We start from the raw sequence: 25,070 nt of genomic DNA, 5'->3' as shown, positions 1-25,070 counted from the left end.
TTTCTTTGAAAGGCTTGTATGAACTTATTAACAGAAGGAATTATGGGCTGTTATTTTATTAATAACCAAATTAAATAAATTCATAATATAAAGTCTTTCGTTCTAATTTATGTCAAGACCCAGTACATGGCAGTAACAGAAATGAGATAAAACTGTAGTTATTTTTCTGGGAAATACACATTTACCATTATTTATCCAGGAGGTAACAGGGTCAGTTTGTTTAATAGGTTACTGCATTACCAAGAGAAGCTAAGAAGCCTTCCCTAAATCCTTTAAACCTAAGATGGCTACTGTTATCATCTGTTTTGGCAGAAAAACATTCTATAAATTCCTTAGAAAAGATAACATACTTATCAGAAGCCGTCCTGACGGAGCATTTAATGAATATTATTATAGTAGGTTTACCAAAGAAGGACGAGCAGAGTACTCTGTTGTTTTGCTACCAGTGTAAGTTGAAGTCACTTACTCTCTTTGAGCTCCATTAACCTCACCTACAAAATGAAGGCAGGAACCAAAAGATCTCGAGCTCCATGCTTAGACCGTGCAGATTAGGAATGGAAAGTTTGAGCAAGGGTTGAGGTTATTGGATGAGAACACATGAGAGAAGATGTAGAACAAGCAGAAGACAGATAGTTTGGAGCTTAGAGACAAGCAGTCTCGAAAGAACTAGGAAACCACAATGAAACAGGAAAAGAAACAAAACAGGAAGACGCCCAGAGAAGCAGGTGCATAATGAGGAGGGCACGAATTTCCAGAGGCTGGGATAGGACCCTGTAAAGAAGTGGCTGTCAGTTATACTCCAAAGGTGATAGAACAAGATGGGCAGTCTATTGGACTTGGCACTTTGGACACTGGTCTGTAGACCCCTGGCAGAATCACTCAAAAGACAGAATGGATGGGGCAGCTGTTTTGAGTTGAACAATTAATAGGAGGTGGGTTAGTGGAACTCATTCTTCAAGAAGTATGGTCAGAAAAGAAATGTGAATAAGGGCAGTAGACAGCCTGGTCAATTGAATGCATGTACCTGATACCTTTAATTTTAGAGTGACTAAAGTCACTACCTCCTTTTCATGTGAGATTATACTTTGGTTTTAATTATAATGAACGTTGGACCAGTCTAATGCTTTGCCGTTAAATGTGGTAGGCATTGGCCACATATAGTTATTTAACACTTAAACACCCAGTGTTTAAGACTTAACAAATAAAAAATTGTTGAGGTATGTAACATTTTCCCTCTGTCCCTTCATCCCTCTGTCTCTCCCTCCAACCCTCTGTCCTTCCCTCCCTCCCTTCCTTTCCTCAACTGGTTGGCCTGGAACTCATTATGTAGATCAGGTTGGCCTCAACCTCAGTCTCACAGAGCTCCACCTGCCTCTGCCTCCTGAGTACTGAGACTAAAGGTGTATGTCACCATGCCCAGCACATTTCATTTCTTAAAATGTGGCTATTAGAGTATTTAGAATTATGAGTGTGGTTCAAATTATATTCCCATAGGACAGAGTCATCTGGTCACTGTTGTCTCCCTGGCTATTTGTCGACTCATAAAAAAGTCAGCCTCTGTAAGGTAGTAATTAAGAACTATATCAATATTTATTTCTATTCTTCATCCTTTCCTTGTCAGTGATTATCAGAAAAACAACTTAATATTTAAAGGATTAACCACTTCAGACATCCTGATTCATTACATCAACATATGAGAAATAATTAAAAATTGTTTTATAGGTTTTACAATTTTTCTCTGCTTTGGTTGATATTTTAAATTGGCCAAACTCAGTCAAGTTAAATAGGGTGTTTCTACTGTAAAGTAAAACAGGACGTGGAGTAAGATTACTAAATTTCTGTTACGGCAATGAGGATTACTTGGTTTTGCATTCTTCCATGAAGTACAGTGAGGTAGAGAAAGGAGCTTGTTCTTCCATGTTGAAGTCCCTATTTTGTCAGTATGTCTAGATATGCATTATCTACAGATAATTTTTGGAATAACACTCTATCTCCATATATTAAAGCTATTATATTAACTGACTGTCATAGTCATAATAGTAATGAACATGACAACCACAGCAGGATGAACTGGAGGTATCAGTGCAGCGTGATGCTGCATCTGTTTAAAGCTGAAGCTGGTACAGGAGTTCACCCCACATTAAGCCACGCAGACAAACCTTCTGCTTATCTAAGATCTTCATAGCATAATACTGCTCAGTGGCTTTATGTTTCACCAACATGACTCTTCCAAATGAACCTGTTCCAAGGGTTTTTTTCCTCTCAAAATCCTCGAGTCCAGCATTACTCTACACAGGAAAAAAAATATTTAAATTAGAAATTCCTACAGGATGACAAGTATAATCCCCTTACTATTATATAATCCTGATGGCTAATTTAATTTGTAACTATCCACATAGTAACAATACAAAAACACTCTTTAGATTCCAGGTTATCTGTTCAATTTTCCCCCATTTGAATAAGAAATGTCCAGTAACAGAGAGTCATTTTTGTAAAATGGAGCATAAAGCTAACAGAAAGAAATAAAAGGCCTCAGCTGAAATACTAAGTTCTATTTCAATTCCAATAGGAATTCCTAATACATCTACTAAACTTTGTATATTGTAATAAGTACAAACTGATAGTTGTATGAGGTATAAAGTTGTAGTACACTTGTAAATAATAGTACAAAATGAAAAATGAGAGCGCTGAGTCTTTTCACCAGAGTTACCTCCAAGGAAAGCACTGTGTCCTTTTGTTTGTGTCTTTAGATGGGCTTACGGAACTAAACAGTATCCACGGAACTAAATAATAGCCACAAAGCTACAGGTAGCTAGCTGTAGAGCTAGAAAACAGCAATATAAGTAGGGAGCAGCACTGAAACTGGGTAATGGTTGCAGGCTTTTCTCCCTAATGCTATAATAACCTAAATCAGGAAGGAAAGAAGAGTTCTTCATTCCACAAAGAACCAAAAGTTAGAGCCTCAGAACAATAATCAAATTCTTTTTCTCCTTGAATAGATGTTTTGTTATAAGCATACATCTTTGTTTGGCTTTGACTATTGCACAGAAGCAAAGAACTGGAGGCATCAGTCTATTCAATCCGTTGCTGCTACAACAAAATGAAAATTACTAGGAACAAATTATGTACTAGCAACAAGTAGCAACTGATGACCCATCTGCTTAATAGGTTTCATTACAAAGATATCCATGAAAATCTGAGAAAAATATTTTTAAGGCTCAATCTGTAGTGTTTAGCTTGAGAAAAATGTGATGCAGTAGGACTCTGGTGCATGTGACAAACCTCAGTAGCTGCTGAGCTCACCAGCAGAAAATTTCATCTCTCCTGCACACAAATCTGGCTTTTGAGATACATCACAGTTTCATGTTGGATCATTACAGAAGGCAAATACTGTTTTACTCAGAAAACTTCTCAACACCATATGTTAATTTCACATTATGGAATTCTTCATCAAAGAAGAAAAAAATTCTTTATTATTCTGATTGAATTAACTTTGGATTTACATCTGATTTTTAGTTTTGCTGACACAGATGGGTTGAAATGTTTAATACAGTCACAATCAAATAGTGAAAACAAACAGTATACAACAGAACACTTTTTGTGCTTAGTCATTGTCTTCCTTCACATAATAAAAATATACCATCTCCTTTTTCTTCCTTGTTGTTTCACGTTACACAGAGTCTAACATTTTGTAAGTATAGTGTCTAACTTCTGTACTATCAAGGATGTAAGTAAGAATTAATATTTCAGAAAACACTGTGCTGACAGTCACTTGGCATGAGTATCAGCAGTCTGGGGATACCACTCAGTGATAGAGCGCTTGCCTAGCACACATGAGGCCCTGTGTTCAAGCCCCAGGGCTGTGCCAAGAAACAAAGCAACAACAATAAAACTCCAACTTTAAGCTATCGTGTAAGAAATTGGTTCCTTATCCAATTTTGGCATAGATAAAATCATCAATGAACAAATTAAAATACATTGTGGTGTAATTTCCATTTTAAAACTGTATTTACTAATAACACTTAAAAGTCAAAATTTCTGTAATTACTTAGGCAGGAATTATAGTTTTATACACAGATATGAAATAGTAGAAAAATGTGGGGATTCCTTACCGGGGGAGGATTTTCCCATTTCTTTAGAAAGTCTTCTTTGGCTTTGGCTAGAAATTCTTTCACTAAAAAAATAAAAACAGGTTTTGTCTGTTAAGGATATTAGATATAAATATCTTCACTTAAAAAAGCATACATATGTTAATCATTGTGAGGACATATATATTCACTACTGTGATATCCTAGAGAGCTACTTAGTTAAGTCTCTAAGCAAGAAGCAAACATTGTTGAGTTTCCAAGTGCCTCTAAAATGGTTCTATATGAGGATCACTCTGATAATTTCAAATCTAATAACGTTAATACTGTTCCAGAAAAATGTCCGAAGTCATGTAAAAGTTAGAAACCAATAGAGGACAAAATAGTGACTGTAAATAAACAAGCCAGTAGAGTACTCACAGCCTGCAACCCAAGAGCTGAGACAGGTGCAGAACACAAGTCTTCAGATTTGTGGAGATTCAAAAATGACTGGTTTTAATAAAGGACAGTTTTCAAGGTATATGACATGTTATTAGATCTATGCTCTCTCTATTCAAGAAAAAGAGAAACCACAGACGAACAAATACACACAGGACATCCACAAAGGCTTAAATCTTCTTCCCACATATTCATTAACAATGGCTTCTATTTTCAAAACAATTCCAGATGTTTAAAAACAAATAGGAAAAAATACAAAAGGATAAAAATCTATTCACATTTTTAATCATATCTTTTTTTATTTTATGTGTATGAGTGTATTGCCTGAATGTGTGTAAGTGCACCTGCGTCGTGCAAAGCCCACAGAGGCCTGAAGAGGGGATCGAATCCCCTGGAACTGGAGTTACAGACGGTTGTCAGCCACCATGTGCGTGCTGGAAATGGAAACCAGGTTCTCTGAAAGAACAGCCAGTGCTCTTAACCCCTGAATCATCTCTCCAGTCCCTATTCATATTTTAATGTTGAGAATGAAAAGAAAATCCGATTATATAAGAATCATGTTAAGTTTCTGTTGTTGTTATTCAGAAAGTTCTCAATATTTCCCTATCTGACTCTAAATGAAGGGGAAATGACAACACAGGACTTAAATATATGATATTGAAATAGTAAGATGCTGGGGAAAAAAGGACTGGAGCAGTGCATTAACAATTCCTTTTGAAATACTGAATGATGGTGACTAAAAGCCAGAACTGAATTAGAATTGAGCTAGGCGTGGTCCACTAGACCCTACAGTCCCAGCATGCAGAAGGCTGAGACAAGTGGAGGGGAGTTGAAGACCAGCCTGGGCTACACAATGAGTTCCAGGCAAGCCTGGGCTACACAATGAGTTCCAGGCAAGTCTGGGCTACAGCGTGAGGAGCAAGCAATTAAAACCCATAACAAACAAAACCAAAATAAAACAAAACAGAATCAAACATAGACTCATTTAGATCTGGACATGTGCAGTAGCACGGACAGGAGACATTCTATGATGCACACTTTTCTCTCTTCAATAGAATAACTTCGGTCTAACACTGCAAGGTTGTTGGCATTCTAAATGCTTTGCATTTTAAAAGTGATGGTGACAAAACAAACATCAGGGGCAGAGAGAAGTTTTAAAGTAACACTAGAATATGCGCTTCTGGAAATACTATTCTACTATTTCCTATAAGTATTATATTATAAAATACTTCCAAGCTACTTATTTTTTATTATTATTATTATTATTTTTTTGGTCTTTTTGAGACAGGGTCTCCCTGTAGTCCCAGCTGTCTTGGAACTCACTATGTAGACCAGGCTGGCCTTGAACTCACAGGGATCAGCCTGCCTCTGCCTCCCAAGTGCTGGGATTAAAGGCGTGTGCCACCATGCCCGGCTCCAAGCTACTTATTTCTTAATTTTTCCTTAATTCTCTCTCTCTCTGTGTGTGTGTGTGTGTGTGTGTGTGTGTGTGTGTATGTGTATGTGCATGTGAGCACAGGTGCCAGCAGAATCCAAAAGCATCAGATCTCCCAGGAGCTGAAGTTACAGGCAGCTGTAAGTTGCCTGACGTGGGTGCTGGGAACTGAACTCAGGTCCTATGGAAGAGAACAAGTGTTCTTAACTACTGAGTCATTGCTCCAGCCCAAACTGGGTGTTTTTGTTTTGTTTTGTTTTGTTTTTTCTCTTTTTCTTTTTTTGTGACAGGGTCTCACTATATAGCCCTAGCTGGACTGGAACTAGCTATGTAGACCAGGCTGGCCTCAAATCAGAGATCCTCTTGCTTCTGCCTCCCAAGCGCTGGGATTAAAGGCATGCACCACTATTCCGGGCCAAAAGAATTTTAATTTTTAAAAAATTAGAGAAAATTAACTTTTAAAGTTAGAATCCTTATATATCAAAACAATGAATCAACTTGTTACATCTAATTATGAAAATGTGATCTAATTTGTCCTAGGATTAGAAAAATTCTTAGTTTCTTGGCCTGTAGGATGATTTGGGTCATTTTCTAAAAGTTAAGGTACTAGCTGCAGCCCAAGAAAGTCTGTGTTTGCTGTGTCTTGTTCCAGCATTGGGACTCCAATCCAGGGATGTGCAATGTACTTGGCAAGTGCTCTACCACTGAACTTCATCCCCAGGCCCAAGAACAGTGCTTTTACAAGAAAGAAATTTCTTTGCTTGGTATAGCCTTGACTTGGGAATGATTGCTATAAGTTAAATTAAAAACAAAATTTATTGCAAAATACAATTGTGGCTTTTAAGAAACCACAATTTGTGATTCTGAAAATATGTATCTAATTTCTTCTGAAAAATATTTATCTTTATAGGGTTTATACAACAAGTTCTGGTATAAACTCCCCAGATGCCTGTGTAAATACATCTAGACAAGGACAATCAGAGGAAGAACTTCCTCCAGCCCTTGCCCCAGCCTCTTCTGCCACTTGTACTAGGTGGATCTTGAGCTAAACAAAATGTAGTTGATCAATGGAAGAAATGGTTGTATGTGCTAAAGATAGTATATTAAATACAATTCCTTTTTCCAGCTTGGTGATGAGATATTAAGAAAGATTTCTGGTTGGGTATGGTGGCACACACCTTTAATCTCAGCACTCAGGAGGCAGAGGCAGGCGGATCTCTGTGAGTTCGAGGTCAGCCTGATCTATACAAGTGCCAGGCCAGCTGGGATTACACAGTGAGATCCCCAGCCCTCGGAGAGAGACAGAGAGACAGAGAGACAGAGAGATATTTCTGATGCTACTTAATATTATACATTCATCTGAACTCATGAAATTCTTTGAAGCATTCTTCATATCAGAAGTGTTCTGAGTTTACTGACAAGTCTTACTGGAGAAAGTGAGGCACAGGTCTCAGCAGGTCTTAAAACTACTGTGGATGTGTTAATAAACATTAAATTTCATCAATACTTTAGCATCTAAAGGAATTAAGAATGGCATTAGTTCTAAGGTCATTTAAGAATTCCACGAGGAAAACTCTGTTCTTGGAACATGTTTTGTGAAGTCTTTGGTATACATGTGCATTATTTAGATGCGAAGACAAATATAATCAACTCAATAAATTATTTATATTATGACAAAAACTGAAATACCAAAAATGAAATATTTTACAACATGAAACAACAGATAATCCAGAATTACATGTATTCGCCATGAATTTTATTATTTTAAGACATGGGTGAATTTAGCCTAAATGCTTTTCTATGGTTATCTTCAAAATTGCTACCAGCTGACATGATGTTAGCAGTTAAAAAAACAAGAGGTGGGGAAGACAGCCAGGTTCAAGCATTGCACCCCAGTCAATCCAAAGTGCCGCAAAACATTACTTTGGAGGTTTTCAATTTTCAGTTTCTGTATGTTCTAATATATAGGCCATGTCTACACTTAACCCTTTAACCTACTGTGATAGCCGGACACACAATGTTTGGAGCTTGGCGCACAGCTAGAATAGTGGCTCTAACGTTTCTTTCTTTTTTGAGACAGGGTCCCCTTGTAGCCCCAGCTGTCCTGGAACTCACTATGTAGACCAGGCTGACCTGGAACTCACAAAGATCTGCCTGCCTCTGCCTCCCAAGTGCTGGGATTAAAGGCTTGCGCCACCATGCCCTGTGTAGTTACAGGACCTTGTCAACAAAGCACCGAACAGGGACTAACATCTCTCTTCAGGAAAAAATACTTCACAGAAAGGTTTTTCTGCAAATATATTTTGTTCTGTATTACTTAATAATGGAACAAATAGGTACCAGAAAATGAGAACACATTCAAAACTAAACCAATGTACCTATTTACAATTATATTTATTATCCAAATAGATTTTCTCTTCAGTCTCTGTCATTTCAAGAGTCTATCATGCTGAGTCCTAAAATAAAAGAGCATACTAAAGCCATTTGTGTGTTCACCCAGGATTTGTTTGCAGGACTATCCACCCACAGTAAAGAGATGAAGAAAGAAGGAATGAGACAAATGTCTTCCACCTCTGTGAGTGCACAGAACACCTTCTTAGCCCGTTCTTCCCACCCCTAGTATTTTTGTACGTTACTTATAAACAAGTCATAATTTAAAACCAGATCACAAAGTTCATTTTAAGCAGAAAATGTGCCTAAATCTTCAAGTGTGATATAGTGCCCAATACAGTTCACACACCTACAATGACTCTACTACTTACAGTTAGCAAATTCACTAGGTATCACACCAGATTTTAAACCTAGTACCTTTATCATAACAGTTGATTTCTACTGTGCCATTGTCTAAGTGCTAACAGAGGTTGCTATTCACATTTCCTGAGAAGAATTTGAAGATTTATTACTAAAGAGATGACAACTACTGAAAATGAACCCTCCCGTCCCTTTGTAACGAGCTGTTTCATCTCCTTTCACCCCCTTTACAGTAAGAATACAGCTTTTATTCACTGTATGCTAGAAAAATAAAAAAGAAACAGAAAATACAAACTTCTTAGAACAAATGTACAATTAAAATATTAATTATTTCACTCAAGCATTGTAATACTGTATCTTAAAAAAAAAAAACAAACTCATGCTGAGTGTGGTGGTACAAGCCTTTGATCCCAGCACAGCAGAGTCAGGTGGTTCTCTGTTGAGTTAAAGGCCAGTCTGGTCTACACTGTGAGTTCCAGGCCAGCTGGGGCTACAGAGAGACTGTCCTTCAAAAAGAAAAGAAAAGAAAAGAAAAAAAACCAACAAAAAATAACAACAAACCCTCATTAACCTGACTCAAGTGATCTGTACTCGTGTCTTTTACTGCCTAGCACAACTTTTGTTTCATGTTATATTACCTATAAAATATCACAGAAATTACAATACCTGTAATGAGCGTACAAACCCAACATAAAGTTTCACAAATCATTTCCTTTATCATCAAAATATTTTAAGTCAATGTACTTATTAAAACTATGAGAATAAAAATTTACAAACAACCAAATAGAAAGCTTTTAAGTTAACACCTGTTTTATTAAAAAGTAGTTTCCCACCAGATATTTCTGAAGAGGAGGAAGCTTGTGTACAAAAAAAATTAAATAAATTATACTCATAAAGTAGCATGTTAGAATAAAGTTGTTTATATACATTTTTCTAGAATATTTGAAGAAATAAGATTTAATACACAAAATCATTTATTTGACTACATGTATTCAAATAGGACAGTTTGAAATTAAATGATAAATAAACTAACAAGTACTTTGATACCAGATGTGCTGGATAGCTTTAGTGTCAACTTGACACACCTGGGTTGAGGGAGCCTCAATCGGGGAATTGCCTCTATTGGACTGGCCTGTGGCCATGTCTGAAGGGGCATCTTCGTGATAAGTTATGTGGGAGGGCCCAGCCCACTGTGGGTGGTGCCACTCCTGGGCAGGTGGGCCTGTGTTGCAAAAGAAAGCAGGCTGATCAGGGGCCAGGAGAGCAAGCCAGTAAGCTGCATTCCTCCATGGGCTGTGCTCCAGCTCCTACCTCCATGTTCCTGCCCTGAGTTCCCACTTTGGGCTCCCGGATGAACTATGATCTGGGAGATGTAAGACAAATAAATCCTTTCCTCCCCAAGTTGGTATTGGTCAGAGTATTTTGTCACAGCGATGAAGAACAAACTAGGACACCAGAGTTAATCATTTTAATTTTCCTTAAAACAAAAACTCTTGATTCTTCACTAGAATAAAATTTATAATACTGAGCAAATATTACTGTGGGAAAGACACTATATTGCACCCTTATTTATACCCAGTTTTGAGGCATTCACATTTCTTGGTTCTGATGTGGTTACCTTGCAACAACTACTGAGCACCCTTACGCAGTGGGTAATACTGATGGAGACTGCATATTACCAAGAATAAGTACAATTATACTGTTTAGGGTTTGAAAGCTAGTGGGGAAGTATTATATGGACAGGAACTAAAACTGGGGCAAATGTGCAGTGCTACCAGAGTCTGCAAGACAGTCTTGGACAGTAAGATAGGGCATCACAGAGGACACATTTGTGCTGAATTTTGAAGGATAAAGAGTTCCTCTGATGAAGTAGAAGAGAAGACATGCTGGTCTGAGATGATCTTGTATACAAGGCATGGAAAGGGAACATCTTGTTTTTGTTTTGTTTAGTGTTTTGAGACAGGGTCTTACTATGTCCCTCAGGCAGCCTGAACCTTGCTATGCAAAGCAGGCTGGCCTCCACCTCACAAGATTTGCCTGTTTCTTGAGTGCTGGGATTAAAGGCATGTGCCACTAGCATCTTTAATCAGGAAGTGGGAATTGGCTTGTAGTAGACACAACACAGGTTTCCAGCATCCAATAATAGTGGGAAGTCCAGGTACACAGGTGCCTGATCATGGGAAACTTGCTGTAGTGATGCTTTTCAATGAGTTGAAAGGAAGGGGAGGAAACATGTTCATTCAAATTCTATTTCTTCTGGGACCCTGAAGGTAAGATCACTTGCTAAGGAAGAGGGGAGCCACAACTAATAAGAGATGATGAGGCTTAAAGGTTCAAGGCTGACACAAGGGGATCCCTGGAACTTGCTAGCAGGCCAGTCTAGCTGAATCAGTGAGTGCCTGGTTCAATAATGGACTCTGTTTCAAAAAAAAAAACTGTGGAGAGAGACTGAAGAAAACACCTAACATCGACCTCTGGCCTCTACACACATGCGTGTACACACATATATTCACATACACCATGCACACAAAACAAATTAATCTGTCTTAATCTTTCTTTTTTTAATATTTTATTTACTTTTATTTTATGTGTATGAGTATACTGTCTGCATGTAAGCAAGTGCACCCATGTTGTACAATGCCCCCAGAGGTCAGAAGAGGTCAGATTCCCCTGGAATTGGAGTTACAGATGGTTGTTAGCTGCCATGTGTATGTGTTAGAAATCGAACCTGGGTTCCCTGGACAAGCAGCCAGTGCTCTTAACTCCTGAGCCATCTCTCTAGCCCTGAGGCTCAAATATTTTAAACCTTGATTGCTAACGTAGGGAATAAGAGAAAGGGCTATTCCTCTACAACTTTTTATTAAGAACAAGCACTAACTACTACTACACATTATCACCATTTATGTTTGCAATCGCATCTTTTCTGTAGTAAGAGTTTAAACATTTGCCATTAAGGGGCTGGAGAGATGGCTTAGCACTTAAGAGCACTGGCTGCTCTGGCAGAGAACCCAGGTTCCATTCCTAGCACCCACATGGTGGCTAACAACCATTCATAACTCCATTTCCAGGGGATCCGATGCCCTCTTCTGACCTCTGTGGTCACTGCACAACCCAGGTTCATTTGCATACATGCAGGCAATACACTTATACACATAAAAAAATTAAAATAAAAACTGACATTAAACAGACTACAATTTTGTGTCTCCCTACTCTGTACCTAAACTATTGTCATTTCCCTCCTTTACTTAATGAAAGTCCCACTCTACTCGAGTTATTAATGTATGCAAGTACAAAACAGAATGAAATAAGCAAACTACCCACAAAATAAACCAAGTTCTAACAAAGAACAGGCGCTATCAGATTGTGCTTCCATGAATATTATTAAAGTCACATATAAAGAATGTTTGGAAATTCAGTAAGTAGTAACTCAAGTATCAATTCTTCAGAGCTCTGTATTTGGTATTTCTGAGAAAACCTGTGCTCTCCTCACAAACATCTACAAATCGTTTCCTCAAATGAACTCATGACTAAACTGAATAAAAATATTTTAACTGCTGCAAATAACCCATAACATGCAACTTCTATCAAAGCCATGGGGTTACTTTTTATAAAAAGTGGTTTCCTACCAGATGCAGCTGATGATTTGCATGCTTGATCAAAAAGAACAAGCAGAGATAAATAACATCCCACGAGCAGTTACCCGTCCATTTATGTTCACTAGCATATTACACATAGCCATAAAACGAAAAACAATGCTTTTGCACACATAGTAAGAACACATTATATAAGGACGGCATTAAAATCTTTGGAGACATGTATGCCTGTTTGTTTATGTGTATCAATCAAATCCTTACTCTGGAAATCTCTTACAAATTATCATATCCTATTCATTTAATCTGAACAAAAATTGTGTTCACTTTGCTAAGTGTACTTTATTTACCTTGCTACAGCAAAATATGTCCATTCAAGCAAATTCCCTACAGTCTTCCAAATAATCATGGGTATAAAGGCTGCCTACTGCTGCACCTGTGCAGTTGTGTTTGGGCAGTTTACTGGAAGGGACCACTTGTACTTATTTCTAAGACATTAGGCTTTCCATAAATACTAGTTAAAGTCACACACAAATGAGTGCTTAGAAATTCAGTGAGTAGTAAAAATTGTGCTCCATAATACCTGTCTTACTTTTTTCCTTTATGCATTATTAGTTAATTCTTTATCAAATCTTGGTTATAAGTGAACAGTATATATAAGCTGTGAAAATCCCCTTATACTTTTATATAGAGAAATATAAGTTTTCTCAAACATGTTTAAATAATCAAAATCTAAAACTACACATTAACTTATCTGATGACAGAGGGAAGGATGGACATGGTCAAGCCACACAGGGCACTCATTTACAGCCTATATCACCCTGTGTGTTTCTGTTCCTAATTTGTACTCTGCCTGAGGATGCTTCTCTTGGCCATTCAAGCCAAATGTGAGTAAAGGTATTTCCTAGAGGATTTTGTCAAGAAACTTGAGCTATATTGAGTCATAAAACTCACAACCCAGGCAATCTTTGAAATACATTTTTCTAATTGTTCACTGAGACTATTCTTGTAGGAATACTACACTTAACCATGCTGAAGATTTTCCAGAGAGTTCTGAATGCAAATATTCTGCCTGTTGCAAGGCAACATGGAGGAAGGACTGGTTCTCTAGGACTAAGGAAGACATTACAACTTAATAACAAATGTCTCAGTATGTGTCTCAGTTTACCTTCCTCCACATCCTAGATGTGCCATAGCCTCAGCAAAGCGAGATGTCCGATTGCCCAATCTTTGATAATGTAATGGGTATGAAAACATACCTCATTGTTAATAATTAGGTAAAAACCTCTCAGTATCACTTTACAAATTTTCCCTTAAAGGACTTGCAACTGATTTTGCTAGATGTATTTCTAGGTAGATATAAATGTATGCTTTAGAGATGTGATTGTCATCATAAAAGGGAGTTTCTTGAAAATGATCTTTCTGTTTGTGGCTGATGTACGTAACACAGCAGACATTTATAGGGGCAATCTTGTCAGACTACCAATTCTAAAATCACACTGGCAGAGTCTCTTTAAGTTTTTGTGTAAGCAATCACACATCACCTATGAATAATGGCAATTCTGTTCTCTCTACCTTTTTCTTGATTGCTGTGTGGGTTTTGGCCAACGGCAATGGTGTAGAGGCACAACGACAGTGCTTATCTTTTTCTTACTACCAACTGCAGAGAAAATGCTCCCAAGCTTATTTTCCTGCGCTTTCCTTTCGAGACTCTACTAGATTCAACAAATGAATTCAAGATTTCCTCTTCATTCTCTGGAAGACTTTGTACAAGACTGAAAATTTTGTTAACATTTCCCAGAACATTATTACAAACCTGTCCAGTCCTTTTTTTTTATGTTAATATAGTTTTGACAGGATCTCTCTCTCTAGCCACTAACCCTGTGGCCCACATAGTCTGAATGCATATCAAAGCTCACATCAAAGTTTTCTGAGTGATTACAGCCATGAGCCCTCATGCTTGGCTTGAATGCAATTTTAATGATTATACTTCTTAAACAGGTACAGTTCTAGTCCATTCTTTAAAAATGCTTTCAACTAATGATGAGTTCTTATCTATATTTTCTTCCTACTTGTCTTTGTTCTTAGTTTCTTCTGTGTTTTGATTTACCCATGCTATGCTGTTCCTAACTGGCTTGCTGGGATATTTACATCATGAATTTATTTTTATTTTCCTTTAAAAATATTTTATTTTTATTTTATGTATATGAGTGTACTGCCTGCGTGTGGGTAGGTGCACCTGTTAGTACCCATGGAGGTCAGAAGAAGGCGTCAGATGCCCTGGAACTGGAGTTACAGACAGTTGTTAGCCATCATGTAGGTGCTGGCAATCAAACCCAGTCCTCTGTAAGAGCAGTCAGTGCTCCATCTCTCCAGCCCCATCTTTTTCTTTTCTTACACACTTAAAAAAATCTCTCTTTAAAAAAAAAAAAACAAAACAAAACCCTAAATCTCCTTTAGCTATGCTCCATAAATTTTATATATAGTTGTATTTTAAACTTATGTTACTTCTTGGGCAATGAGCTATTTGAATTTTGTAAATCCTCTTATAAACATATTTGTATTTGTTAATTAGCCTTTTATTGATTGAACTCAATTACCTTGTGTCAGAGACTGTGACCTATATATCAATACTTTGTAATTTGTTGAAGATGCTTAATTATATAATCCATTTTGGAAGCAGCCTATATATTTCTGTGTATTCTTTAATTACTTGGTAAGAATTATCTCTATATATGTACAAATCTTAACAATTTATAAATTATCTTAAATATGTCAATATTGTTTTATGTATTTTGAGGCTTAGAGGTATACATGGCTTATATTTCTTCTTACGTTTGATGTTAAATGGTAACCCACGTATAATGATTTTACTGTCTGACATTCAACTATTCAATATTCTAAGCCCTCACAACTGTATGTGTTTTGTTCTTGGGTTGCGAACTTCAAGTTCAATGATGCTTTACTGGCGGGAAACTTGCAGGGCCTGCCCTAGCATAGGTTTTGTTCTGTTTTCTGTTGGCATAAACATGCTGCCAGCCAGAAATTGTTCCAATAGGATGTATTATTGGCTGTTTCTAGACCACACAAATAATACACACTAAAACCTGCAACCTCCTCAGGAGGGGAAGAAGCTCCTCAGAAGAGGCATCCCACAGGAGCGCACACAACCCTCCCCTAACCCCAGAGCCTGGAGTCAGGAAAAGCAAGCTGCCTTTGTTCTCCGGTGTGCTAGTTTCCATTTCATGCTTTCACTGAGGTGATGATCTTTTCATATTTGGACTTCATATTGGGGTCTAGGAAACCTGACTGCACAGATCACAGGCTTGTCTTCTGTTTTTGTGGATACTTAGGAGGAAAGTCCTTTGGTCAACAAAGTATGAAATCTCATTGCATCTCAATCTGCTCCTCGTGATAGCTCTTGTTGTCATTTACCTCTTCCTTTTTTGTGCTTTGGAAATTTCTGTTAATTCTTGTGAATTCAGAATTCAATTAAAGGATGGAATGCCTGTTACAGCTTCCAAGGTGCTGCAGCTTAATTAATTTTTCCTTCAGAAGGACTTCTAAGTTGTCTGGTTATGCTAAATAACTTTGGTTGTCAACCTGACACACCTGGGACAGGGACCCTCAACTGGGGAATTTCTTCTATGGGACTGGCCTGTGGCCATGTCTGTGAGGCATTTCTAGATTGGTGAGTGATGTGGGAGGTCCCATCCCACAATAGGTGGTGCCACTCATGGGCAGGTGGGCTGGGCTGTGTAAGAAAGTAGGCTGAGCAAGGGTCAGAGGAGCAAGCCAGTAAGCAGCATTCCTCAGTAGCAGTCCAGTTCCTCCAGTTCCCGCCTCCAGGTTCTTGCCCTGTTTGAGTTTCTGCCCTGGCTTCCCTCACTGATGATGTGATGGGAAATGCAAGCGGGCTAAACCCTTTCCACCACAAGACGTTTTTGATTAGTGTTTTGTTATAACAATACAAACTAGGACAATGGTCAATTTGGGTTTGTTCTTTTTTTTTTTTTCTTTATAAATAGATTTACTTAAGATTTTAAGACGGAAAGAGATCTGGATGTTTGTGGAACTCATTTGTTATCCTTAGAACTAAAAATTGTCACCAGGATGTACTTAGGTGTTGATGTCTTTGTTAATTTTTTAAAGCACAATTTATTCTTCTGATCAGCAGGTTCTGGCTTTCTTTAACAAGTTTTTTTGTATGCTAGGTGTGTAGCTTCATGGTGAAGTATGTTGGAGGTACTGAGTCTAAGCCCTGGCACCACAAACAAAAACCCAAGTTTTCTTGAGCTAAATTTTCCATTGCTTTTTCTGTCCCGTTCATCATCCTCCTCTGGGAGTACTGCATTGAATCTGGAATGACCTACTCTTATCTAACATATTTTTACTTCATAGTATTTTTTGTTCTGTTGAAACAGCGTCTCATCTCCTAATTTTTCTTCTAGTTGCTATTTGTTTTGTAATATTTTGAGCCAGTATGGGGTGTACAGCCCAGGCTAGCCTCAACCTTCTAATCCTCCTGCCTCTACTCCCCAAGTGCTGGAATTGCAGGTCTGGCTCCATAGCTCATGATTTTATTTATTTACTTATATTTAGTTGTATGTGGTGTATGTGTGTGTTGTGCATGCATGTGAGTGTGTTCATGCCCACACATACAGAGGCTGGGGTCTCGGTCTCTCTCTCTCTCTCTCTCTCCCCCTTGTTACTTTGAGATGGAATCTCACTGAAACAGAAGCTAGCTGTTTTGGCTAAGTTGGCTGGCCAGGGAACTCCCTGGATCTGCCTGTTACTGCCTCCAGTGCTGGGGTTACAGGAAGTACAGCCATGGCTGGCATGCCCCACTGAATGCTGGGGATTCAAACTCAGGTCCTTGTGCTTGCACAAGCGCCCTTATCCACACGGAGCCATCTCCCCAGCCTCTATCTCATAATTTCTGTCTTATCTATTTCCCTTATATCCTGGAAGGGGCTAGTTCTTCACTTTGTTTATATACAGTTTTTTTAATTTTTTTCCCATGCTCTTTACTTTTCTAATAACGCAGCTTGCTTTTTAACTTGCAAGTACCAGGTGAATTTTCTTATAATCTTTCCTTATCACATCAGTATGCTCCTTTTCCAGTCCAGCCTAATTTTCAGCCAGTTCTTTTCACCCTGGTTTAGTTTATCTTATTTCCCTTGTCTTACTTTATTTACAGATTCTACATTCAGGTGAAATTTTAAAGATTTAACCTAGATGCTATTTGTGGTTTTGACAACCCTTCTATAAGTATTTCTAAATGTATGGTCATCTCCTTCCTCCTGAAGGCTGTGGCTTTATCCTTTATTGGTGCATAGCCGTTTTTATAGGTGACACATAGATGGTTTTCTTATTTATCCACAGACAATGGGAAGTTTTAAAAGATCTTTACAAATGTTCCAGAATACAGTGGCTGCGTTGTTGCTTAGACATGCTAATTTCTGATGTGTTATTAGAATTAACTTCTCGGATATTTTAGTCTACACACATTTACATTATTAAATGACCCAGCAATTCTGCAGAATAGGGATGCATCCAGGACTGCAGGGTACTTGCTGGTCTTGATACCTAGCACATCAAAGTAGAGCCCTGTCATACCTGGGTAAACAAAAGACCTAGTGAATTCCTGGCTGTCCCAATGGACCTGGTTAAGAACAAAAGTAGCTGGCAGTGTTGAATCTGCCACTCATTTCCCCCACATCTTTCTTAAAGCCTCATTCCTGGAAGTTAGTGAGGGTGAAACAGTTGCCTGCCCTGAAGGCAAGCAACTCAGAGTAAGACTGTCAGACTTTAGAGTGTGGTCATCTATGTGGTCTGGGACATATCTGGGAAAACATCTTTCCTGAACTCTGGGAGTGCCACACTGTTCATGATTTTGTTCTTAGGTTTTCAGTTAAATGTAAGGAAAAGAAATGAATCAATTGCTTATCCTCAAGTCTGTAACATTCCTGGGATTCACAGGTCATGTTTTCTTTTTCAGAGTCACCTTCAATTATAGCTGGACCAGTGAAAATCCTCACCTAGGAGTTTTGTAAATTGACACATAAAAATTATACATATTTATGGAGTTCCATATGATATTTCCATATGTGGATATATTGTATAATGTGGAAATCAAGGTAAGCATTTTTTTTTCTTTCTTTTTTTCAGTGACATTAAAAATCTCCTCACTTTAAATCATCAGAATCATCATCTCTAACCATCCTGCGGTGACTCACACTAGGTCCTAATTCCCCTATCTAACATCAATGCAGTACCTGCTGAAGTACCTTTGCCACTCCCTCTCCCCTACTCTTCACACGGGGGGGGGGGGGGTTGACACAGTGATGGTGCTTGTGTTGATAAGCCCATGAAGCAGGAGTACACAGTAACTCTGAATCTGTCAGATGACTGAGCTCCATCTTGCTCAAACAGCATAGAAACCTACTGTTCATGCAGTGAAGATAATAAAACAGCAAAGAAAAAATAAAAAAGTCCTGTGACCTCAGAGAGAAAAACTGGGAAAGATACTATGATTCCAAGCTGACTCCCATGGTAGTCCCTGGTAAAGCCCCATTCTTCCTTTGCCTCCAGCTCCACAGCTCTGCCTTCTGGAAACACCTGTTATCTTTCTATGCATCAGCCTATCCGAATAGGCTGCTATTTCTTCCCATCCAAAGGGCTTTAGGAGTTCAGTTGATTTCTTAAAGGAGTTCATTTAGCATTTCTTTCCAAAACTTCCTTGCTTAAAAGAAAAACAAAATTCACTCAATGGATTACTGATAAAACGAAAAAAATTAGAAGGGGAAGGTAAATGTCTTTTTACATTTACAAATGATTTTTAAATAGCAGAAAGATGAAAGCTTAGATTAGTACAATTCAGCTTCCTGATCATTTTATCCTACTTCATGTTTTGAAGACACAGAAACAATAAGTAAACATTATGATTATTTTCTGCTGGTAATGTAACAAAATGCTCAAATCTATAAAAACGAGTAATATTTAGTCATTCACTTTGTCTTCAAGTTTTCGTTTCTTTACTTTTTGGGGGATACTGGGATAACCACTAAAAATACACAGATGACCAAAGGGACTTGCACTTAAAGAGTTCCAAATTTAGAGATTAGAAATTGATATGCAAATATATTTCAATATATAAAATACTGTTGCAGTTTCTAAGTTTGTTTTGAAAGCATAGAAACATCACCTTCAGCATAATAAGGGAGGTTGAAAAGCACAATAGTCCTCAGAATTTTTCTACTAAAGCATATAAATATGGAAGATCAAAACTTATGAATGATACAAATAAAGCCAGAGAGGGAGGCCACTGATCTTGTGTGATCTACCAATGAGTTTATCTTCATTTTAGAGGCAATTAGGGAATTGGAAGTTTTATATGAATAAAAGAGACATATTTGCAATTTAAAAATTGCAGGGTGGACAGTGATCTGTGATGAAGAGACATAAAGTTGGAGGCTCAGGAGCACAATGAGACAGTCACTGTAACAACACTGAGGAGAGAAGGTGCCAGACTGAAAGCACTCCCAATGTTAGAAACTGGAGACAATCATGCGGGATCTGACACATTCCTGGTGTACAATCAGTTGAACTGGATGACCAAGAACTGACTGGGGTGACAAAACAAACTATGGATGACTCCAAAACTTCCGTTTTGTTTCCTGTATGGGCAGTGACATCATGAACAGAAGCAAGAATCAATGAGGAAGGAGAGGATTTTCAGAGAGAGAGAAAATTCACTTTTCAACAGAATGCTTCAGGTAGTGATTGAAGGCATGGGCATAGATGAGATCATTTGGGGAATGCAGCACTGAAAGAAGGCCAGAGATAGATTCCCAGAGAAAACTAACATTTAATTATCATGAAGGAGAAAGGGGAGCTTTATAACTATTTCCATAAACACAGCTATGTGTGTGTGTCACATGTGTAGTTATAGACTCAGATAAAAAGGTCTAGCATTTGATTATTTTTATTAATGAAACCACATTTCACTTGTAATTTTCCATAATTTGAACTGGCTAGGCCATTTCATCACAACATGAGTTTATTTGAAATTACACACTCTTGAAAAAGTCAGCATCTATTCAGTATTGCCACACTTCTGTGGTAGAAAAAGGTAGTAAGGAAAGGTGATTATGATCAAGTACATAAACTACATCTCTAACCACAAAGCAAGAAAGAAACAGCAAGAAGATTCTAAGGCTATGTGCCAAACTTCCAAAGGGAAGGTGGCTTTGTTCAAAGAAATTATAGTACAATAACCAGGTCTAGTCAGTTTTGATATCCACAGGAATCTTAAGAATTATCAACATATTAAAAACACTAGATCAGAAATATCTACTCTGATAACAGGAAAATAATTCATATTATTCATATTTTACATATAAGATGCTCCTTGTGTATCTAATACCACTCTATAAAAATACATACAACAGCGTTAAACAGGTTTAAGTTGAATTGCAGCAGGATAAAGAACATTTACTGATTATAATGAAGATATCCCTAGTTACCTAGAAAAGGTATTTAATGGCTTTGAATTTTATCACCAGTCAGTAAAAAACCCAATTCTCTTGATTCAGGATTCCAATGTCACATCTTTTAACTATAAATTATAGGGCTGATGTGTTATTCTAGAAACCATATAACACTTCTCTAAATATGACACCTAAATCAGCCTTTTTTTAGTTAAGCAAAGAGATGCAAATGAATTATGCTCTAAGCAAATACCTCTCACTCTAACAACAGGATATCTATTTTTAGCTGCAGGCTCTTTTGAAGTGAACAGCTCTTGCCCTGTGATAAGCTGTAGTATATTTTCTCAAAAAATAATAAGAACACTTTTGGACATGCTTAGAAAAATGAACCATCTTAACAAAAAGGAGACTAGCTATCATAAAAGCATTTAGTCTAATAAATTATTCCCCCAAAACTGTTTCTTAAAAATTCTAACAAAGCCTCCAAAACCAATATATCATATATTTATTTCATCATTAATTCATTATTTCTAAAGCAACTATAATTAAAAGCAACCAAAAAAAATCAATAACATTTTGGCAGCATCTTATTTTCAAACTTAGGGTTTTTAAAAATACAACCAAAAAGAAGCTAACAAAAATTAGTATTTAGATTAAATAAAACTAATCAAATTAAGTTAAATATGGTTAATTAGGGACCGTGATCTAAAATAAAGACCTCCTCTTAGTATAATGGGTCTTCTACTTATTAATTTATAACATAATTAACAACAACACTGCTGTCGAATACAATAAATGAACTGATAAAGAAAATTAGAAACTGTTAGTGCTATTAATACTGGTATTGTTTACTAAAGCACTTTACTATATAATGCCTACTTGTAAAAGCATCAACCCAAATGTTATTCACTGTAGTGCTGGCTTTCCTATACCTCTATAAAATATTTTTCCTCCTATAGTTAAGCATTTTTTTAGAAATATCTAGCTGAAGAGTCTCGGAGAGCATACTTACCGCTCATGATGAAAGCCACCCTTTCCAGAACATATTGCTCTGAACAACAAGGCGACAGCAAAGGGAGTTATGCTAATCTCTAGAGGCAGAGGAACTGATGGTGTAAACACATACACTGGAGCATGCAGCACACAGCAAGTGAAGAGCTAGCTCCCCTTTGTTTTAAAAAGAAAAGCCCCCAGAAGCAAAGCCTAACTGCCCAGCAGGAGGTACCACTACACATCAGAATAAAGCCAAAGGTGTTTTATATAACCAGGCTTATTTCTTTCCAAGCTAGATATCCTAGCCTCCTTCATATACCTCTAGAACAACTCAAAATGGCAGGGAGAAAACGTTCGAGCCAGGATGTATAAGATGTTCTCAATTTTATCAGCATGAGTTGTTACCACGGCAACATTAGACCAGAATTATGGTTCACTTGTAACCAAGAGGTAGCTTTCCTAAAGCTTTCATCAACCAAAACAAATAAAATACCTTTTCATTCTAGAGCTACATGATTTTCAAATTACCACATTCTTTAGATTTAAGCACCGATCTATCCTTTTTAAGTCTTTCAAAGATATTTTTAAAATGCTGTTTTCTTCAAATACTCACACAATCCCATGTTGACTCCGGTAAGGAACAAGCAGCAGAATGATTACACCTAAACGTCTTTCAATTACAGCAGCTCTTATGCTCGCTGCGGACCTCGCTGATATTAAAATGCTGTGTGCTGTTGCTAGTGACTATTGGCGATGAATCTTATTGCCCAGATCGCTGATAGCTTTCATTTTTCATGAGCCAGAAAGCTCTACTGCAGCACAAATGTTAACCATTTAAATATTCTGTACTATAGGAAAGACATAATGCTACAATAATCTGCATTTATAAAGGAGAATCAAGTAATAACATCTATAAATTCTATTAAATTCAGCATTTCAAGCACAACCAATATCATCTATGTGGGATTAAAAAGGCAACCCACATCAAAGTTCTGGCAAGTACTGAAGTATAACATTCCTCCCCTCGAATACAACTCTGAGGACAGGTGGTATAGCAAGGCAGGTGGACTGGATGGAGTGATGAACAGGTTGTTCTAAGCTCAGAGACCTAGAATTTGTACTACCAATGACACAAAGGGTCTAGAGAACTGTGTCTGATCAGTATAACTTCAGCAAGTGAATTTTCCCCTTTAAAAGTTGCCAGAAGAGGCAGGATTTATGATGAAGGAAAATCAGGTAATCGCCCCAAGAAACAATGAGGAAGCTGGACAGAACTGTTTGAAACAAGATTCACTGCTCTGATAAGAACACTAATCACAGACAACAAACTGAAGCATGTTTATGAAAAACTGTTGGACTTTGCTTAAGAACACTGAAACCCACTCCGACTCGTAGCATGCTTCTACTGGTCCTGTCAGAACATGGTCCCAACTCCACACCATAAAATCAGACACTGTAATACTATTAGTTAAAAAAAAAAAAAAAGCCCCAACCAGCCGTACTAGCCTAAGGGTGTGGCCAGCAGGAGTGGGCAGTCTACTGGTGGTCAAACAAGACATTTAGGAAGGCAACTGAGAGGAAACAGAGTGGTTACACTCTCCACAAATTCCTGGGTGCAGGAATTCCCTTGTGAAGAGACCAAAAGTTAAAGGCGGTATCGACCAGTCAGTGTGCTCTCCAATCTACACACAGTTTCACCAGCACAACCTTTGACATTATAGAACAACTAAGTTACTGAAACACAGGGTCACCCCTAGGTTAAAAAAAATAAAACTTGCAGTAAGCAACATAAAATCAGAACTGGGAAGTGAGCAGTTATACACAATGGGGGACACAGACTGGATGGAAGTTGAAAACACAAGATAAAATAACCCAATCCTCAGAGGAAAAATTAAACAGAATGCAGAGCTGCTACAACTACCATATTTTAAAAACTGAATTTTTGCTCAAACCCATATGCTCTATAATAAGATGAACAAGCAGTCAATAGAAAACTTTCCATGAATGGGCTTGCATGTAGGATTTAGAAAATACTTGCAAATAGTTATTATAAATTGTTAAATGAATGAAAACTGTTTAAAGACTCAAATGAAAATATGATAGTTAATGACATGACAGAACAAAATGAGAGTGATATTGAAAACAAAAAGTAGAGATGACAGTCAATAATAAAAAAATTAAAGGTTATTAAACTATGAGCATTGTAGCTGAGAGGGCAAAATGGCCAATCTGCGAACCTGAGTATGAGAAACACTGAAAAAAGTGAACAGTCATAGAAACTTACATTATATCAAAGGTCCAACATACATCTAAAAGGAATTAGAAGAGAGAGACAAAGAATGGAAAAATATACTTAAAGAAACAATGACTTAAAATGTCCTAATTTGAAGGAAAATAATGACGAGGTGAACTAAGTAGTTCAATTAATGCCAACTAGACAAACAGAGAGAGACCCAAGCCTAGACACCACATATTCAAGTTATTGAAAAATAAGGACAAGGAAAATCTCAAAAGCATCAAGAGAAAAACACAGTACTCATGTACAGGGCAAAGCAATATAATCAATGTTGTCTAGTCAAGATTTATATAATAGACAGACTCTAAGGCCTATATTAATCTGGTCAGAGGAACTTAAAGGGACAAATTTTTGTTCCTGGCCCTCCAAGGTCAAACAAGTTCCAGGGGCTATGGGGCATCTCTCGAAATGTCCTGTAACTTTGGTGAGTCACCTGTCCTCTTGTTCAGGGAGGCCATGGAGACCCCAGAAGATGGACTTGAACCAGTGTCCAGTCTGCAAAGAGGAGGGTCAACACAGAGGAAACATTTCCTCCATGCTTCCAGGTGAAGTCCTGGTCAAGCAGGACCTTTGACTTATCTTCACACAGATGGAACTGGTAAAAGAAAGGCCTGAGGAGCCAGGGGCTGCCCCCAAGCCCATGTGGCCCCTGAGGACAAAATCCTCATACGACCTTAAGATAAATTGGTTTATTTGGGCCAATAGTATGGTCTTAAACACCCAAAAGGAAAGTATAACCAAAATTAAAGTCATCAGTATATTTTAAGGATTCAAGTGATTACACAGCCCATACATTAGACGTAAATTCTTATGTTATTTAGACAATTATCTGTCATCAATGATTTTGTTCCTAATAAGACAACACTACTCAGATGTAAGGCTTCAAATCTTGGTCTTCAATACTGTTGTGCCCACCTACAGCTAAGGGAGATAACCCACTATTGTTTTAGCCTAAAAAATTAAATGATGGCTAAATTTTTGGTTATACTT

At 37.6% G+C, this 25,070-nt stretch overlaps 1 protein-coding gene across 4 annotated transcripts in view; it reads right to left on the bottom strand.

Moving 5' to 3' along the window:
* Prkacb (protein kinase cAMP-activated catalytic subunit beta) overlaps positions 1 to 25,070 on the bottom strand; it is a 137,238-nt gene that overhangs the window by 39,066 nt on the left and 73,102 nt on the right. For 2 of the 4 annotated variants that reach the window (XM_008826229.2, XM_017796399.2), the window contains exons 2-3: positions 4,113 to 4,174; positions 2,160 to 2,288 (exon numbers count right to left, since the gene is read on the bottom strand). In XM_008826229.2, coding sequence (XP_008824451.1) covers positions 2,160 to 2,288; positions 4,113 to 4,174 — 191 coding nt within the window. Of the gene's footprint in view, positions 1 to 2,159; positions 2,289 to 4,112; positions 4,175 to 21,803; positions 22,001 to 22,397; positions 22,492 to 25,070 lie in introns of those variants that run through there. The other 2 variants (XM_008826230.3, XM_008826231.3) reach the window with 2 other exon arrangements.

The sequence above is a fragment of the Nannospalax galili genome, unplaced genomic scaffold (assembly GCF_000622305.1).
Source record: "Nannospalax galili isolate Female #2095 unplaced genomic scaffold, S.galili_v1.0 scaffold9, whole genome shotgun sequence".
Lineage (NCBI taxonomy): Eukaryota > Metazoa > Chordata > Mammalia > Rodentia > Spalacidae > Nannospalax > Nannospalax galili.
The sequence above is the reverse complement of the archived record's forward strand: the minus strand, read 5'-3'. Positions and strand labels throughout refer to the sequence as shown.